This window comes from Osmerus eperlanus, chromosome 6 (assembly GCF_963692335.1).
Source record: "Osmerus eperlanus chromosome 6, fOsmEpe2.1, whole genome shotgun sequence".
Classification (NCBI taxonomy): domain Eukaryota; kingdom Metazoa; phylum Chordata; class Actinopteri; order Osmeriformes; family Osmeridae; genus Osmerus; species Osmerus eperlanus.
The window spans coordinates 20518866-20539049 of NC_085023.1; the positions used below are offsets into that span (position 1 = coordinate 20518866).

Consider the following 20184-nt stretch of genomic DNA (forward strand, 5'->3'; position numbering starts at 1 on the left):
GCTGGCTACTTGAGGAATATTTAGTCCTTGTGTCCTCAAAGTTGGTGTATAAATGTTTCTCTCTACTGTTTTGTCACTCATGTGAACTGCCTGAGGACCGCGCAGAAGTAAGCAGTCTGGGAACGTAACTGACACACATCCCAAGGGAAAAGCCGCTATGCGACATGAATCTGTTCCAGTGGGGTAGCATTGAGGAAAAGATAACAGTGTACATGTTTTTAAATGACAATGCATTTCATTTTTGTATTTACTTACCAGCGAGTCTCTCCATCAGCGGGAATTCATACAGTGGCTATCGTATGGCAACTGCACCGGGACGGATAAACTCCGTGAACTCTGCGCAAAGCGCGTTCCCATCAGAGTCCATGTTATTCGTACCTAGAGGCAAACTAATAGAGGCTATTTGAGTAGTGACAGCCGGCCTCTTGCTGCAATTAGACAACCAAAATGTTTTCTCCAACCGGACAACCGAGACATTTCTTTTCTTCGGAGTTAACTAACATGAGAATAAACTTCATTCAAGTAGGCTACTCTACTCATCACTAAAGATGACTAGCCTATTGTCAGTGGCTAATTACGCAACATTAGCAAAAGAGGACACGAGCGGGCGTTGAGCTCAGTCCCGGTTGTGTCCTCGAGCTGTCATCCTCTCCGCCGTGTTCCGTCATTCTGGAGGTTTTTCTAGGAGGAGTTCTGGACTGGAGGCCAGCCCCTTTCTGCTTGTTTTGGCCAATGGGGCTGCGAATTATCAGAGAAATCATATCTCGACCCGTATTTCGTCTGCGTCCTTTGACAGCGGTGACCTCTAAATCTTAACCGCGGTGTTCGGAGAGCAGAATAAAAAAAGAACGGATGTTTCACAAGCCCCGGCCCCCTGTCCCCGTTTTGAAACAGACTTTTGCTATTGACCTAATAAGGCCCTGCCTGTGGCATCCACATTGTGACATAAGAACGTGCAATTGGCCATAGGGCCAATAAATACGGCTATATTTAGACAACAAAGACATACCATGAGACAGATTCTTTGACCTGTAGCCTACTATAACACCATACGGTTAGCCCGCCAGTCCGTACAAAGGGCTGGTTTGATCTTAACCATAATGCTTTACAGGTGAAGCGGGAAATAGTGATGACCTTGTGAAAAGCTAAACAAATGCACTGATACCTGGATGAACAGTCTCTCCCACGCACTGCACTTCCAAAATACATGGTACACCTCTATTTTAGAACTGTTTAGAATACAGAACGATGTCTTTCCCTGACGAGTAGGGTAACAGTGATCATGTGAGGGTAGTAGAGCAGGTTTGGTCAGGGTTAAGTGTTTACATTCAACACCATTGCGTGAAGTGAGGGTCGGCAATGTCACCTTTACTGTAGATCTCTAAAGAGATCATATGAGTTCATTTCTCGACTCCCTCGAAGAGACCCGTAGCCTATAAGGATCAGATTACAACACAAACGTGCTAAACTCTATTAAGTATCGCAAACAATGATGTATACTGACCAAACTGACTGTCGATCTGGACTTCAGGATACAGATATAGGGATTTATGGTCATTACATAGACCGCGACGAAGCAGGAAGGGAGGAAGGGCAGTTTCCTAGCTACTCTCTCCGGGTTTAATCTGTCCTTGTTGATTCCTTCTCTCCTCCTAATGACAAGTAAAGTTTGACTGCCAGTGAAGGAGAAGAGGAATATTTGGAGGCGATGTCCCAAGGGTCCTAATTAAAATCTTCCAAGATCTAGCAACGAAACATCCACGATTTTCAGTTCTAGTCTGAATGACTTTCTATGTTTTTTAAATATATATATATTTCAAACAAGCGAAGCAGCAGTGATGGTTACACAGACATGTTAACTAATACGGCCTAGCTTTGCAGGATGTAAGTGGTGTAGAAGTTTCACTTGTCAGCGTTAGATTGACTCCATCTAGTGGATAGAAAATGTTAATACCACGGGGTTTTGGCGTAGAATAGATCACATGACCTCGACAGAAACACATACTCTCCAACACGTACGTGTTTTTGAAATGTCTGTTTAGTGAGAATGTGTTTTTGTTTTTGTGAACCTTTATTGTCATTATTAGAATAACAAAATAATTCCAAATAATGTAAATGGTAGACAAAGAAGTTTGACAAAGAAAACCAGTTTATCAGTTTATGACGTAGTAGCCTTCACGTGGATGATCTGTTCCAGCATGCTGTGTGTGTTCTCCCCCAGCTCACAGTGACGTGTGTGTGTGTGTTACAGTAAATCGTCTATGCTCTGTGTGAAGTGTTCGTCCACATACAGGCCGTAGTGGAGAGCGTCCTCCTGCGCGGCGGCCCAGGCCATCTGCAGGCTGCTGAAGCGGGCCGCCCAGCGCCCCCTGGGGTCCACCACCACCACGCCCCCCAGACCCTCCACCCTCGCCCGCATGAACGCCAGCGCCTCGTCTGATGCCGCCTCCACGGAGAGACCTGCAGAGAGACACAGCAGTCAGGGAGAGAGAGAGACCTGCAGAGAGACACAGCAGTCAGGGAGAGAGACCTGCAGAGAGACACAGCAGTCAGGGAGAGAGAGAGACCTGCAGAGAGACAGCAGTCAGGGAGAGAGAGAGACCTGCAGAGAGACACAGCAGTCAGGGAGAGAGAGAGAGACCTGCAGAGAGACACAGCAGTCAGGGAGAGAGAGAGACCTGCAGAGAGACAGCAGTCAGGGAGAGAGAGAGACCTGCAGAGAGACAGCAGTCAGGGAGAGAGAGAGACCTGCAGAGAGACACAGCAGTCAGGGAGAGAGAGAGAGACCTGCAGAGAGACACAGCAGTCAGGGAGAGAGAGAGAGACCTGCAGAGAGACACAGCAGTCAGGGAGAGAGAGAGACCTGCAGAGAGACACAGCAGTCAGGGAGAGAGAGACCTGCAGAGAGACACAGCAGTCAGGGAGAGAGACCTGCAGAGACACAGCAGTCAGCAAGAGAGAGAGACCTGCAGAGACACAGCAGTCAGGGAGAGAGAGAGACCTGCAGAGAGACACAGCAGTCAGGGAGAGAGAGAGGGACCTGCAGAGAGACACAGCAGTCAGGGAGAGAGAGAGACCTGCAGAGAGACACAGCAGTCAGGGAGAGAGAGAGACCTGCAGAGAGACACAGCAGTCAGGGAGAGAGAGACCTGCAGAGAGACACAGCAGTCAGGGAGAAAGACCTGCAGAGACACAGCAATCAGGGAGAGAGAGAGAGAGACCTGCAGAGAGACAGCAATCAGGGAGAGAGAGAGAGAGACCTGCAGAGAGACACAGCAGTCAGGGAGAGAGACCTGCAGAGACACAGCAATCAGGGAGAGAGAGAGAGAGACCTGCAGAGAGACACAGCAGTCAGCAGAGAGAAAGAGAGAGAGACGAATGGATGGATGAATGGATGGAGGATTGGATGGATGGAGGATTGGATGGATGAAGGAATGGTACACAAGGAGGGGTAAAAGCATTCTAACCAATGATTCCAGATAAAGTGTGTTTGTGTGTGCAGTATGTTGTGTAACAGACAGTACCTCGTTCCATGTGGAACAGGATGAGTCTAGCCAGGGTGACTTTCATGATAGCCTCTCCATGACCCGTTGGAGACACTGCCCCTATGTTGTTATCAGCATAGCCACCACACCCTGACACACACACACACACACACACACACACACACACACGCACGCACGCACGCACGCACACACACACACACACACACACAATCAGTTTCTATATTCTAAATAATATGACAGAAAGATCAGGAGTAAATGGCACTGATACATCCTGTGTGACGAGAAGCACCTCTAATCCCACTGGAAGCCTCCTGTCTTGACTAAAAGCGCAAGCGAAAAAATAGGCGCTTGTAATTACTTAGTTTAACCTCTAGGTGGCGAGATAAACAAGCAGATGTTGGTCTTAAGGTTTTAAGTCTCATTCAGTACAGATCTAAATATTGTACAATACAGACTGTACCAAGACTGGCATACCCTTTAATTATCTACAACATGGAGTGGTCCACAGGAAGTTACTTATGAGACTGCCTTGGTAAATGAAGTTAGTTATTTTGATAATTGATTTACAAAACGCTACTTTGACAATGTAAATTGAGTTAGTAAGCCAACTATTATAACCACTTTCTGTGAGCATGTTTGAGTAGGCATGCTGAGTCAATTTCTTGGTTGTTGTCTAGGTTGTTGTGCAAGTTCTTTGTTTACAGTATAAAATTAAGTCTGATGTTTTGGGCATTTGTAATGATTTTGTGTATTACTGTGTGTAGTTGTATTTGGCATATACACCCATATATCCTGCGTGTGTGTGTGTGTGTACTGGTCAAGCGCTCTGAGGCAGCAGTATATACGTGTTCAGGGAACAAGTGAAACATTTACTAGAAGTGAACGACACCTCACTAACAATACATTCCTCAACCTCGTCTAAAGGTCAAAGGTCACCTCCCCAGATACTCTCTCCCCAGACAGAGGTGTTACAGATATTTCACCACAGGCAAAATGGCTCCTACCCTGCCGTCACTATCCCACTGAATCTCTCTGTCCTTTTCAGAACAGCACACTCTGCAGCATATGCTGTGCTATCGGGCCAAGTGTGACCCCTTGTCAGGTTGTGTAGCGACTGTGACCTCCAGGGTCGTGACCTCCAGGGTCCTGACCTCCAGGGTCGTGACCTCCAGCCTCCTGTGTCACCTATGCAGGCGGTGTCTCCGACTCTGCCCTCCATCTTGTTCAGCATGCCCCCTGTGGAGGTGGCACAGGCAATGTTGCCCTCGGCATCCACCGCCACCGCACCCACGGTGCCCATCTTACCCCTGGCAGAGAGAGAGAGAGACATGCACAAGTTTATGCACAACGTATACACAAAAGAGAAACACAGGTTTATTTACACACACACACACACACACACACACACACACACACACACACACACACACACACACACACACACACACACACACACACACACACACACACACACACACACACACACACACACACAGGCAGGGATGTACTGTACACACACACAAATACACACACATACACAGTACAAATGACTTCTGTTCATCGTTTGATTGTTTTAACTGTTCTACCTTACTGTACCACGATATCACAATCAGGTTGTAATCCATGGGATTTTGCTACTGATACAGTATAAATCAATCTGTCATGTTGTCTACAGTTATGACCCTTAATCTATCACACTCCAATTCAACACGATCAAACTCTGCTGGCTTTGCTTTGTCTCACATCTGACATTCCACGGGGTTGGCCTCTGGTGCCAGGTTCTTCTTCCAGCGCATGCGGGCGTAGTCTGTGATCAAAGACTCCTCTGGAACTTCAGGCACCCCCATGGAGCGGGCAAACTGACTGGCCCCCTCAGCCGTCAGACACAGGTGACTGGTCTGGAACATAGGTGCCGTGTTTAGCATTGTGTGTGCAGACATCCAGACAACGAGATTCACTCACTGTGAGGACAAAGTTAATGTGTGCGTGTTCTAGATTTCCTTCTGGCTAAAACATTAAAGTGTAACGGTCACCAGATGCAGCTCTTTGTGGAATAGCTGCGACAGTGATAGCTGGTTGAAATAGTTACTTAAATGCAAAAAATTAACTTTGTTAAATCCAAGTTTATACCTTCTCCATGACGAGCCTGGCTAACTGGACAGGATTGGCCACTCTCCTAACAGCAGACACAGCGCCACTGGCCAGTGTTTTTCCATCCATCACAATGGCGTCCATCTCCACCTCACCCTTGGCGTTCAGTACCGACCCTCGCCCTGAGGCATTGTGGGATAGAGTGGGAGGACTATGAGGCATAATGCAGACATGTGCTCATATCAAAACCAGCGCTGCCTCAATCTAGATCCCCATCCAATTTTCCTCTCAGCCGTGTCTGATACGGCTGAATGACGCGCCGCTTATCGTTTCCAAACGTTGAAACGTAACAGTTATTTATCCGAGTAGAGTAAGAACGTCCTTTGGATGGAGGGAACTCAACTTGTACCAAAAGGGCGTGAAATTAGACATGACAATTTCCTCACTATACTCCCTCCAGTGTGTTTAATAAGAGATTTCCAGGTACAGGTACAGGGTGATGTCATCGGGGTGATGTCATTGGGGTGATGTCATCGAGGTTTACCTGCGTTGTATGCAGGGTTGTCCTCCAGCAGGGAGACGGCCTTCACCACGGCGTCCATCGCACTGCCCCCCCCCTGGAGCACGGCGTAGCCCCCTCGCGTGGCAGCGCGCACCCCTGCACACGACAGCTCCGCCCTCTCCTTAGGGATGTGACCGGCCCCCCCCGTGGACCACCAACACTGGCAACATGGTGAGAGGGCTGTCGAGACGTGAAGAGAGGGAGACGGGGGAGGATGTGGAGTATAAGGAAAGTGGTTGATGAAAGAGGCAAGGAGGGAGAGGTTGATGAAAGAGGGGGAGTCAGGTGGCTGAGCGGTTAGAGAATCGGGCTAGTAATCAAAAGATCGCTGGTTCGATTCCCGGCCGTGTCAAATGACGTTGTGTCCTTGGGCAAGGCACTTCACCCTACTTGCCTCGGGGGAATGTCCCTGTACTCACTGTAAGTCGCTCTGGATAAGAGCGTCTGCTAAATGACTTAATGTAAATGTAAAGAGGGGAGGAGGGTGAGGAAAGACAGAAACAAAGGGTGAGGGTTTATCTCTTATAGTTTTTTTGTTCAGTCGTGGTATAGATCATTCTACCTTAATTGTTTTTGAAAAGGAACACACAATGAATGATAGTATCAGATTACATTACCCGCACTGGATTACTGGACTCTGACCCTAGAATGTAATTTAGTGACTTTGGTTAATGCATTGCTGTCATTTATTTATAAACCGCTAGCGACACAGTTTTGTTTACATTTGTATTACAATATTGTATAAAATGTTACACTCGCAGGAGTAACTCGTAGTTAAGTGAAAAAACTTCCCACAACCTATCATCAATACAAGAATGTGTAAATTACAACATCCCCGGTTACGCAATAAATAGCCACAGCCTCTATCTTTATACACGACTGAATGAGCAGTCAGAATGACTGTCTGTGATGCCAACCGTAAGAGCATTCAAATGCTGTATTTCAGTACTATAATCTATGCACATACTAATAATGCTACATTGAAAGAAATGGAAATGCATGCAACAATTTAGTTGAGAAATAGCATGTTCACATTTCTTACCAGAAAGCGAAACGACCGAGGTTGAGTCCGCAAATCTAGTCTTTCAATTGGTCAAGTAGAGTATATACGTCAGGAGAAAACCCTTATAGCCTACTCACGATGTCAAAATAAAAGTCCTATGTTACGCTGTTCTGTTGTGTCAGAAAACGTTTAACAGAGAAAATGCTGTCCGTAGTTGCTTGGAACTTAAGAAGACATAGCAGGATACAATTTTATTTTGAAGACCTAAGTCTTTTATCGAGTCCAGAGGTGTATTCGTGACAGCCTTTTTTGATTTCAAATGGTTATCAAACTTAGTTACGTTTGATTATTATCCATGCGTTTGAGGACGATTGCATAAATGTTACGAGTTTATGACATTATGCCATTATTGTTTTCAAGAATCAAATGGTACCACGTTTTTTTTTCTTTCCCCTTAAAGATTAGACAAACAACGACAAACCCTAACCCTAATGAAACAGATTTAGATTCTCAACCTAAGGACTGTGATTGATTGTGGGATTGTCTCGGATCGTCAACCTCAATGTCAGCCAATTAGTAAACTTCAGCTTCCCAATGGACAAGCACGTGACCCAACATATTCGAATACGGGTTAAGACCAACTGAAAGTGAGCATTCTAAAGATTAAGGGTACTTAACAGTTAATAAAGAATGGGAAGATTATATTGTATAAGGGTTGCTATATGTCAGGGGTGGGAAATCCTGGTCCTCAGGGCCAACTGTCCTGCCTGTTTTAGATGTTTCCCTGCTCCAGCACACCTGATTCAAATGAATGGTCATTACCCGGCTTCCACAGAGATTGATAACAACCCATTCATTTGAAACAGGTGTGCTGCAGCAGGGAAACATCTAAAACATGCAGGACAGCGGCACCTGAGGACCAGGATAGGTGTACAATAAAAAGTATCGTGAGCAATCTCGCTTCCGTTCCTGTTGTAGTGCGCTCTCCTTGGTGCTGAAAATAGGCTAGGCTGTGCCGCTTCTTCCAAATAAAGCGTTTCGGAAAATGTTGTAATGCTCCAGGAAAACTCTTCTTAATATCTGTAGTTTTATCAGCCAGTCGATATGAAAAGGACCATAATATAACATGAATTTGTGAAAAAAGAAAGAAAAAGAGCTGGCACCCGACAATAGCACAACCAACAATCGCCTTGTCGCACGAGCCCTGGCAGGAAGAGAAGTTTGTTACTGCTGGTGGAGATAAAGGGAAGGCTCCCGCGTCATTCTAGCACGCAAGGATTGGTGAAGTTAGAGAGAGAGAGTCGTTTGCGCGAGCCTCTTACGGTGAGCCCCCCATTCTGAAATGAGGGCTGCGCGCTCACGCGGCGAAAAGGTGCGCGCGCTTGAGGGGCTGCGGTCCCATTGACGGTTCCATCTCCCTGACAGCGGCAGCATCAGCAACGGAGCGCTGTAGCGGTGGAAAACAAGGAACCGCCTCGCCCCGCAGCCAGCTAGCCCGACTCGGCATACAAGCGCCAGGGATCATCTCTCCACCGGCGAAAGAAACGAAGACTTCCCCGGTGACTGAGCGATATCATCCGCCGGAGATATGGGCTCCCCGTAACTGGAGGTGGAGGGGAGAGGCGGGCGGGCGGGGGGTGGGGGGGGAGAAGAGAGAAGAGCGAAAGAGAGAGAGGGAGAAGGAGAGAAAAAGGCGACTAGGAACCGAAGCACTACCACCACCGTGGGTGCTCGACACCATGGGAACCTTACAACACTTGTCCGAGCCACAGCTTTGTCCGTGGGCCATGTCGTGATCCGTGGGCTCCGCCAGCGGGATTCCTGTCCGTGAACCGAGCCGCCGAGGAGAGGGGGGAGAACATGTCCGCCTCGGTGGGCCCTCGGGGCGGCCCGCGCCCACCCGTCGCGCCGGCTTCTATACCGGAGCCGGATCTGAGCCATTTGACGGAGGAGGAGAGGAAGATCATCATGGCCGTGCTGGCTCGGCAGCGAGATGAAGAGGCGAAGGAGGAGGCCATGTTAAAGTAAGAGGAGCGAAAGAGTGAGTGTGTGTGTGTGTGTACAGTGCGAGAGAGAGAGAGAGAGAGAGAGAGAGAGAGAGAGAGAGAGAGAGAGAGAGAGAGAGAGAGAGAGAGAGAGAGAGAGAGAGAGAGAGAGAGAGAGAGAGAGAGAGAGTCTATTTCCGCTATGGAGAAAGCGGTATGGTAGCCCACACTACCATACTATTTCCATAGGTCGCCACTGATCGGTAATTGACCCAAACCGTTACGAAAACACACTCACACACACGGAGTGTACTGAGCTTGGCCACATCAGTTGAACTTGTGTGGGTCCGTTTATGTACCCCTCGCTGCCTCCATAGTGGTTTTGATTCTATGCCAGTGCACAGACTGCCCATCCATGCATACAGCATGAGACTACCCGTTACTGTTTTCTCTATATATTCTTGGAGTATAACCCAGGTAGGTGGGAGTATAACCTAGCTGAGACGCCCCTGCTTGTTGTGTGTGTGTGTGTGTGTGTGTGTAAGAGAGAGAGAGAGAGAGAGGGGGGAGAGAGAGAGAGAGAGACATAGAGGATGTTAGTTGTGTGAAAGATTGAGAGAGAGTTGTTCGTGTGTGTGCTGGGTCATCTCCGACAGGGGTCTAACTTGGTTAGTGTGAGAGAAAGGGGTGTGTTATGGTTGAGACACGCCGCCGCGTCACACGCTGGTGTAAGAGAACGCCCGGACGCGAATCACGAGAAATACAACTAATTTTTAACAACACCCATCTCTGCCATACAGAACTGCATAAAACATTACAATCTTCCAGAACCTTTCTAAATAGCCTACATTGCAAGAAACTATACACAACTGGGATACCGGAGGTTGTTGCTTACTGTGTGATTGTAAATTGAACGACTTTTGAGATACGTTTGTTATTTGTGTATGAATTAAAAACCAGAGGCATATCAGGCTCTCACTCAACAGCTGTTCGCGTGATCACTGCTTTGGCGACGGGGTGCAGTAGAGAATATTGGCCCTATGTAGGCCAGCACTCTGGCACAGACCAAACCCGGCTGTAGGGGAGGGCTGGCGTTAAAGGAATGTAGTGTAGTATTGGATGGTTAGAACCGCACGGTAGAATAAGGATGGATCGACAAACGTTTCACGTTACCAAACATACAGACACGCGCAAGGAATCGCATCTTTTGGCTGTTTGTCTTGACAAAAATCTCGGCGGTTTGTCATCGTGACCGGTATTATATTTAACTCATTCCACACACACATAGCCGTATCGAGTGGATATGACGTCAAAGCACACCGTATCTCCCTGTCATGATGGAGAGAGAACACGGACCCTCTAAAAGGAAGCTTTTTTTCAGATTCACATCTGTGTTCTATTTTAAGCCTTTATGCGGAGCGATAGCTCAGCTAGAACGATAGATCGATTCATCGATCTATCGCCTATCCATCAAATAAGTGCATTTAAAGGACCATGTCCAATATATTAGCGACCATGCATCACTTTCTGTCCAATCATGAATATGAAGGCAATATCATTCAGTCCTGTCGTTATAATGTACAGAGGCCTTTTAGTGTAAAGGCATCTGTACGCACACACACACACACACACACAACTTTCTCTCCCCACACAGAGGTCCTCTAAGGCATAAACGATTCCATCACATCATATAAATCCCTTACCGCACTGATACTTATTACCTTATCCCTTCCATGACTGTAAAACCTTTGAAATCCACTAATATGGATATAGGTGGTTAGCTGTGATGAAACACAGTAGAATTCTCTATTTGGGCATCTATAGTCATTCGCTGTCCTAAGTCTGTCAGATATAATGTTAGAGAATAATGCAATATGGGGCATTTCAGGAATGTGTGTGTCTGTGTTTATATGTGTGTGTGTATGTGCGGGAGGTGGAGTACAGCATTTGAAAATGATTGGAAAAAAATACAAAACATCTCTAGATCATTGTTTCAAGTCTGGATGTTTTAAAGTTAGCATTTGGCTGCTCTGTGTCTTTGCTCTGTATCTAACTTTCTACCACTGGCCTTTTCAAGTGTCTTGTTGCGTGTTGGCTTGTGTGATGTGTCCAGGAGAGCACAGCCATGGGACGTGTGCACTGTGGTGTGTGTGAAGGTGTGTGGGGTGTGAAACGGTGTGGGGTTACATCCCAGTATTACTGAAACCTAAGAATTTTTCGAATCTTGCTCATGCATCAGTTTTTTTTTACCCAATCAGTGTAATTGAAGTTGTGAGGATAGAACAGCAGGATGCTATGACACAGATTCAACTGAGCTGCAAACCTTTGAATAACACCCACCCAACCACAGCTCAACTAGATGGTGTTTTAGCAGCTATGTCAGTCCTTCCATTTTTAGACAAGGCTGCCTGTGTTATGTTGAAGGCTGTGCCAGCATATCCCTGGATGGATCAAGATTAACAAACATCATGCACGTTTCAGATATCTGACGACACATAATCGAAGAGCACACTGTGTCCTCATCATACTGTAACATCCAAAAAATCACGGGGTCCAACATCAAATGAACTGTTAAATAAATCAGCATCCGATAAAAAACTAACAAATCAGTCGACCCAAAGTTTAAAACAATGTGTCTTGCGTCAGAAGGACGTCTAAACGCCACGTCGCCACGGTAACACTGTGTTCTGCCTTGTTTCCCACAGGGAGGAGAAACCCATCCAAGCGAGGACAGTGAACCTCGTAGGACAGAAGAAGCCTCCTAAGCAAAACGATGTCAGGTGAGCCGCCCCTCAAATCACATGACCTCAAATCACATGACCCTGTTAGCCGGGCTGTTCGACAAGGCACAGGACAACGGACATGCCGGGAACGGGGTGTAACAGGGTTGAACGTGTTCACGGCGGTTAAGCACCAGCCACAAGGAGTGTCACACAAACACACACGTGCAGACGGGCACACACATGGGCACGTGCACGGCCACGTGCACACGCCAGGACGCCTGGCAGTCTTGCTGTTCCATGGCATGCCGTTCAAAAGCGAGTCTGATGCTATTCAGAGAGAGGAGGGTGTTGGTCTGTTAATGATCTCTGGGTGCTATTGAACTGCCATGGAATCACTTTATATCGCTGCATCTTGTAAATACTTGGTTAAGCTACTGTGTATGCAGAGCAAGACCTGAGGAGTCTCTAGGGAGGGCTCTGTTGTCAAGTCAATTGTCAGTGAGCCTGTGTGTGTGTGTGTTTGTGTGCGCGCGTGTGCCTATCATTGTTTGTGTGTTTCCTTTGCTCCAAAGCTGATGCCTGAATCACGCATGTCTTTGAAATTTAAATAACTCATTGACAGAAATGATTCATCGACTCTCGAATGTGATGTCCATACAGCCCAGTACTGTACTGACGACAACACTAGTGGACAGTGTCTCTCACGTGGCTGTAGCAGACAGAACAGGAGACCTCCTTCTGATCTCCATGCCGCTGTTGGGACACAGCAAAGCCGATGAGCCAAACGGCAGTACGCCGACGATTTTGCCAAATGATAGCCGCCGATAGGCAACTAATAGGCCATTATGGGATGGCTGGAAGGCAGCCATGTGTGCAAGCGTTCAGCTCTGATATGGACGGTTTTTAAGTTGTATTGGAGTTGCTGTGTAGAAATGGAATATTTGATGATTCTCCGGTGGCGTGTTGGCGCTTGATTGGTATGAGGTTGGGCAGTCTGGAGACCATCCCTTCCTGATGCCTGGGCAGCTGAAGTAGTCTGCGTTTTGTACAGGCAACACCTGACAGACAATACCAGTTATTCTGCCAATAGGGATTTTTGTAATTCTTTTTTTTAATCAGTGGTGAATAAAGGTTTCCAATGGTTAGTATGTTTTTACAGTGGTTGGAAAGATCATTGTTGATTTAGAAGCCGTTACTTTGCCAGATTAACTCTAGATAGGAAGAGTACAGGAGTCAAATCACTTTTAATACAAACGCTTTATTTTGAGCAATGATCGAAGATACCTTGGGGGCATTTCTGTGCACTGTGCAGTATATGTTGTGGTAGTATATGAAAGCAGTGTTTTCTGAGTGTGGGGAGACTGTTTGTGTGTTTGTGTGAGCTATACCTGCTATTTGTAGTAGTAGAGACTATTACCCAGATAAGGATATAGTACGTCTTCGAGCTTGATTGTCTGTTCAAGAACATAGCCCACGTATGCTTGTTCAAGTGTTTACATGAATACACAATGTGTCTTAGTGAGTGTGTGTGTGAGTGTGTGTGTGAGTGTGTGTGTGTGCGTGTGTGGTAGGATCAGAGAGCATGGGGATTAAGGGGTAAATCATCTGCAGCACATCTGCTTCCCTGAGGAATCCCAGAATGACGATCGTCATTCTGGGAGCCCAGGGTTCAGGATGAAGATAATAGTCATAACAATATAGAATTCTTGCAAGCTAAATATGAACCTATTCCTGTACCCAGGACTTGTGTTACAGAGCTCCATCTGTTGGCTAAATAGCTTTTTATCTACTGAATGCCAAATATTATATCTAAATGAAAATCAACTTGATGTCCCTGACAACTTGATATCAAGCAGATTTTATAAATATGGTGAAGAAAATTCTTATTTTAAATTTGATTGATAAGATATTGCTTTTGCAATGCAATGGCTCTGTTAATATTTGTTAATCAAAGAAGAAGAGGTCAAGCTCTCATGGTTCCCTGGCACATACATAAGTACTGCAGCCCTGTCGGCCCCTCTACCATAGATATATATAAGGGTAGATGTCTCGTCCGCGTTGCCGGCCAACGAGTCAAACGTCCGCACATGGCGGCCATCTTGCTACAGTCAACTCGCTCACCCATAACATTGTGTTGGTGCTACATGTACTTTTTAAATGACCATAACTTGCTCAATTGTCAACCGATTTTGAAACGGTTTGGTTTGTTATCAACGTCAGAGATGTCGTTATGCCACTGCATACTTCTATTCAATTTTTTTTAAAATAACATAATTATTCATAAGTATGCAGTGGCATAACGACATCTCTGACGTTGATAACAAATCAAACCGTTTCAAAATATGTTGAAAATTGAGCAAGTTATGGTCATTTAAAAAGTACATGTAGCACCAACACAATGTTATGGGTGAGCGGGTTGACTGTAGCAAGATGGCCGCCATGTGCGAACGTTCGACTCCGTTGTCCGGCAACACAGACGAGACATCTAGTCTTTATATATATCTATGCCCTCTACCACCAACTAGCATTAGCATAGCATAATGGATAACCGAAAATCATTCCCATGTTTGAAGTTGTCATGGTATTTCCCCTGACATTGTGGATTATTTACATTTACATTTAGTCATTTAGCAGACGCTCTTTTCCAGAGCGACTTACAGTGTGTACAGGGACATTCCCCTGAGGCAAGTGGGTGAAGTGCCTTGCCAAGGACACAACGTCATGTGGCATGGCCGGGAATCGAACCAGCGACCTTCTGGTTACTAGCCCGATTCTCTAACCGCTCAGCCATCTGACTCCCACACACGGATTATGCGTGTGTGTAGTCAAGATGGAGTACCTCATTAGGAAAAAAAGCGGTCTAGACCACTTCTTAAAATTGAGATACCTGTAGAAAAACGAAGACAACAATTACTCGTTAATCAGATCTCTCCCTTGGTGACAGTAAAGAATGAACCACAACTTGTCTGTTTCTTGTGTCTGTCGTTTTGACGCCCCTCCTGTTGTGTCATGGAACGCTTTGCGTACTCTGACTCAGTGGTTAAAATGATCGTTACTCTTGCGGTCAACACTTCTTCTTAGTGTTTCTATATTGTCGTCCCATCGTGAAAGATAGACTCTTAGAAAAGTCGAATAACAGCAAATCACGAAGCAGAGAAAACATTTTCTGGCCAATCGCAGGGTTGACAAATGCAACACAACAAAGTGTTGTGGAAAGCCAAGAAACCCTTTGTGTACACCCACAGCAAAAACTAAATGAAACAAAAATATTGTGGACAGACTGTCTTAAAAAATAATATTGGAATGTCTGAATATGTATGAGTGCACACGCGGCGTGTGTGTGTGAGCGTGTCAGTGTGTGTGGATGGTGCCCAACCTTGGAAGGTAGCTGGCTGTGTTGCCAGTCCATATGGAACACTGTCTGGGGAACACACTACCCACTTAGTTCTGCCTGTTGGTTCTAGTGCTTTCTCCATCTGTCTTTCCCATTGCTCTCTCTCTCTCTCTCTCTCTCTCTCTCTCTCTCTCTCTCTCTCTCTCTCTCTCTCTCTCTTCTCTCTCCTCTCTCTCTCTCTCTCTCTCTCTCTCTCTCCCTCTATCTGTCCATCCCTTCCTTTATCTCTCCAACTCTGTTCTTTTATCTGTCTAATAAAGACTAAAACATGATGTAAAAATAGACTTCCTTAGGTATCTGGCTAATTACTAGTCTGTGTGTGCCTCTGTGTGTGTGTGCAGTACATGTGTGTGTGTGCAGTACGTGTGTGTGTGCTGCCTCTGTGTCTGTGTGCAGTATGTGTGTGTGTGTGTGCGCCTCTGTGTGTGTGCAGTACGTGTGTGTGTGCGCCTCTGTGTGTCTGCAGTACATGTGTGTGTCTGTGTGTGTGTGCAGTACATGTGTGTGTGTGTGTGTGCAGTACGTGTGTATGTGTGTGGCAGTACGTGTGTGTGTGTGTATATTTAGGTTCTTCAAGCCTGTGACGGCGTGTAAGTAATGAGGTATGTTATTGACTGAGCCAAGTGCCTTTTCGAGTGGTTTCTATCTCAGTCTCTCTCTCTCTCTCTGTCTCTCTCTTAGTCTCTCTCTCTCTGTCTCTCTCTCTCAGTCTCTCTCTCAGTCTCTCTCTCAGTCTGTCTCTCTCTCTCAGTCTCTCTCTCTCAGTCTCTCTCTCAGTCTGTCTCTCTCTCAGTCTCTCTCTCTCAGTCTCTCTCTCTCTGTCTGTTTCCCTCCCTCCCTATCTCTCTTTTTTGAGCAGTACTGTAAATGTTATTGTCTCGAAGCCTTGGGGTGCTTGAATGTCCACTCAGTCATGGAAGCAGACCATCTAGGCCAGTTATGTACGCAGTATTTATGTAAGACTAATGTTTGTCCATTCACCCACTAAGAGTTTTTTTGTGCTAAACCCATAATCTATACAGTGAGTCTTTAGACAGGTGTTCTTGGGATAGAAAGCGGTTTTTCTTACCTTCATTAAAAGCCTCTTTTGGAGTCTCATCCTTAAGATACACCTGGAAACTACTGTTATCAAAGCTTTTCTTATTTCATGTTTAGTGCCTGAGAATCTGAAAATATAGATATAATATAGGGGGTGAGGAGGGAGTGAGGGAGAGGGGGAGGGATGGGACAGACAGAAAGAACAGGAAATGTAAACAGAGGGAGAGAGAGTGAGAAAAAGCGAGAGAAAGAAAGAGATCTCCTATGAAAGGGTGAACAAACAGCGTGACAGTGTGTGATGTGTGCACATCCACAGAGCGAGGGAAGGAGATAAAAAGAAAAAAGAGAGAGAGGGGGGGGTGAGAGAGAGAGAGACAATGAGGAACATTGAGGTTATAGCAGGCTAGAACGGATGGAGAAGTCAGAAGAGGAGTGGGATAAGGAGGGCTGAGGAGGTAATGAAGAGGAAAAGAGACTCGGAGGGAGGAGAGCGGGGGCGCTGGCCGGGTGGTGTGGTGCGGGGCGAGTAAGCGCTGGGGAGGGAAGCGAAAGAGGGACGATGGATGGAGGGGGGGAGGTGGAGTTACACCCGCGTTGCTCAGCATGAAGACAGTTCCGGCGGAAACGAGGGAGGGAGGGAGTTCTGGGGGAATACGGGCCTCTGCCAGAGAGAGAGACTGTGTGTGTGTTGTGTATGTGTGTGTGTATGTGTGTGTTGTGTGTGTTGTGTGTGTGTGTGTGTGTGAAGGCAGTGTGTGCCCTCTGTACCATATGGTTGTGCCACCCAGGGTGGGGACAGGCTAGTACACCGCACCACGTAAGCATCCATGCATTACAGCGCCTGTCAGCAGAGTTGCACACTGAAGTCTGTTTTCCACTCCTGTGTCGGGGAGACTCACGAGGACTGAACAAATAGCAGTGGTAGACTTGGCATTTTGGAGTATTCCTACCAGTTCTTGTGGGAGAGCCTAACCCTTAATCAAGACCCTAACACCAACCCGGCTAACATAACCTCTATTTGGAGAGAAAAAGTCACACACACATTTACATTTAGCAGACGCTCTTATCCAGAGCGACTTACCAGTAAGTACAGGGACATTCCCCCCAAGGCAAGTAGGGTGAAAGTGCCTTGCCCAAGGACACAGTCATTTGGCAAGGCCGGGAATCGAACCAACAACATTCTGATTAATAGCCCGACTCTCTAACCGCTCAGCTATCAGACCCCCTCATACACACACGCCTGGTGCTTCCAACTCTTGTCAGCTTGAGTAAGTCAGATCATTTTAGGGACCCACTCTTGGCACCCATTCCCAATTTGCAATTTCCAAATAGCAGGGAATGGAGGTCATTTGTTATGGGATTCTGAATCAATCATGTGGGTGTTTCCCCTGTACAGCGACAGAGGAGAGAGAGCGAGCTTCGTTTCTAAATGACTGAGAGGGGATTTTCTCTCGGATACCGCTGACAATCTCTCGTTGTTGTTTGATTCATGTTCACTTTTTGAATCGATCGATCCCAGACGAGCGAGCGATTCACCAACAGAGCGAGAGTGACTCACTAGATCCACATACAAGGCAGAGAGATGGAGAGAAAGAGAGGAGTTGATAAAGTACTATATGCACCTGTCGTTTTTGCTAGTCCAATCTCAAGTTGGCTGGGAATCGCGTCACTGTGATGTCATTCATGTTTTGGTTAACATCGGTGCAGTCGATAACTAACTTTCCTGGGACATGAATTTTCCCGTTTTTTTTTGTGAAAATGTACTTCTAAATTGAAACTCATAGTTTCAAATAAAACCTAATTTGGAATTTCCTTTTACTGCAATTTCTTCCTGGTTATTTTCAAACATCCAATGTTGTGTCCGTAAACAGGTAAAACACAGCGAAGATTGGCCATGTGTATACTTTTTTCGGATTGGTAGCAGAATACGGAAAGCTTACCATCCACCAACACCCAATTCCCCCCACCCTCCCACACCACCCCACCCCATCCCATCCCATCCCATCCCACCCCCCCACCCCACCCCACCCCACCCCACACCACCCACCCCACCCCACCCCATCCCATCCCATCCCTACCCCATCCCACCCCCCCACCCCACCCCACCCCCCCCACCCCACCCCACCCCACCCCACCCCACCCACCCCCCACCCCACCCCACCCCATCCCACCCCCCCACCCCACCCAACTCCCCCCACCCCCCCTCCCCCAGCCCAGCCCTGCCCAGCCCACCCCCCTCCCCCCTTTAATGTGTGTGAGAGCAGCTTGTGCGTGTGAGCTTGTTGTGTTGGCGTGCATGAGCATGCATGCGTTTGTGTGTACATGTAGATTAGGTCAACATGCTTGTGTTAACATGCTGTGAGTGTGCGTAAGTGTGTGGTTGAGTGTGTGTGTGTGAACGAGCAGGAACAGGGATGCCCTGCCGAGGCTCTGCTGATGGATGACAGGGCCGTCCTGTACGCTCCACGCTCGTCCTTGTTGGGTGACCGTGGCTGAGTTACGACACGCTGGGTGTCTGTCACAGCCCCTCGCGTCTCACCTCGTCCAGCGCTCCCCCCTCCGATTGGGAGGAGTCAACACCAGACGCGGGTGATGGAGAGGGGGGCTGGCCGAACGAGGAAGAGCTCCAGGCCTCCCTCTCTCCCTCGCTCTCTCTCTCCCTCGCTCTCTCTCCCTCTCTCTCTCTCTCTCTCTTCTCTCCTTCTCTCTCTCTCTCTCTCTCTCTTCTCTCTCTCTCTCTCTTTCCCTCTCTCTCTCTCCCTCTCTCTCTCTCTCTCTCTCTCTCTCCCCTCTCCCTCTCCCTCGCTCTCTTTCCCTCTCTCTCTCTTTTTCCCTCTTTCTCTCTCTCTCTCTCCTCTCTCTCTTTCTCTCTCTCTGTCCATACTCCTCGACTTTGAGACGGATTTGGACTTTTTCCGTTCCGGGGTGTTTTTTTTGTGGTTGATTTAAACGTTCAAGTAATTTGAAGGGTTATTTGCACACCTTGTTGTGGAAAGATTAGGAAAATAATGAGACACAATAGTAACAGGCCAGCAAACTTCACTGTTCAGTCCCGAGGGTGGGACTGAGAAACAGAGCCAAGACTTCCTCTTGGGTCTGTTAGTACAGCTGAAGCCTTGTACACTTCCTTACTATGTGATCAAACTGACATGTAATACTACCACACACACACCAAACTTGATTTGCTGATGACAGTTTTTACTTTAACCCTTGTGCTGCCTTCGGGTCACATGACCCAAAGGTTCATAACGAACCATCGTTGTGTTTACCCAATTTTACCCAATACAAAAACAAATAAAATAATTGTATTTTAACCATCGCAATGTGGGGGGTCTGAGACAGCCCAATGGTTAAAAGAAAATGCTTCACTTTGTTTTTGTATGCAGTAAAGTTGTCGCAATACGACGGTGGGTCACAATGACTGATGGGTCAGAATGACCCGAAGATAACACAAGGGTTAAACCACACACACACGCCACCAAGTGTGGTGCTTAAGGGGATTGTAGTGTTAATGTTAGCACCATCAGACTCCTGGCCAGCTCGTTAGTGAAGCATAGCTTAATTAAGGGACGGTTTATGCTAATGTTGTTTCCACAGTGAATTGTGTGTTGTTTGTTGTAAGAACACACATTCAAGCTCATTAGCATTTCACAAAAGGTTTATTTTTATTTCTCGTGATGGGAGAAGTATTGAATGTATTACAGTAAAAGAGGATAAATGAACATGTATGCTGAATACTTGTGTGTGTGTGTGTATGCCTGGGTGTGTGTGGGTATGTGTGTGTGTATGCCTATGTGTGTGTGTGGGTATGTGTGTGTGTATGCCTGGGGTGTGTGTTTTCTGGTAGAAAAGTTAAGCTTCAACTCACTTTGGTGTAACCTT

The 20184-nt window shown here is 46.8% G+C and overlaps 1 protein-coding gene across 1 annotated transcript; it reads right to left on the reverse strand.

Annotated features, from left to right (window-relative positions):
* Positions 1-2131: 2131 nt before the first annotated feature.
* asrgl1 (asparaginase and isoaspartyl peptidase 1) lies at positions 2132-6339 on the reverse strand. Its single transcript, XM_062464331.1, is given in 7 exon segments — positions 2132-2460; positions 3525-3635; positions 4692-4813; positions 5250-5404; positions 5637-5779; positions 6142-6296; positions 6298-6339. Coding segments are annotated over 7 exon segments (933 nt in total). The 5' UTR covers positions 6330-6339; the 3' UTR covers positions 2132-2245.
* Between the last annotated feature and the right edge of the window lie 13845 nt (positions 6340-20184).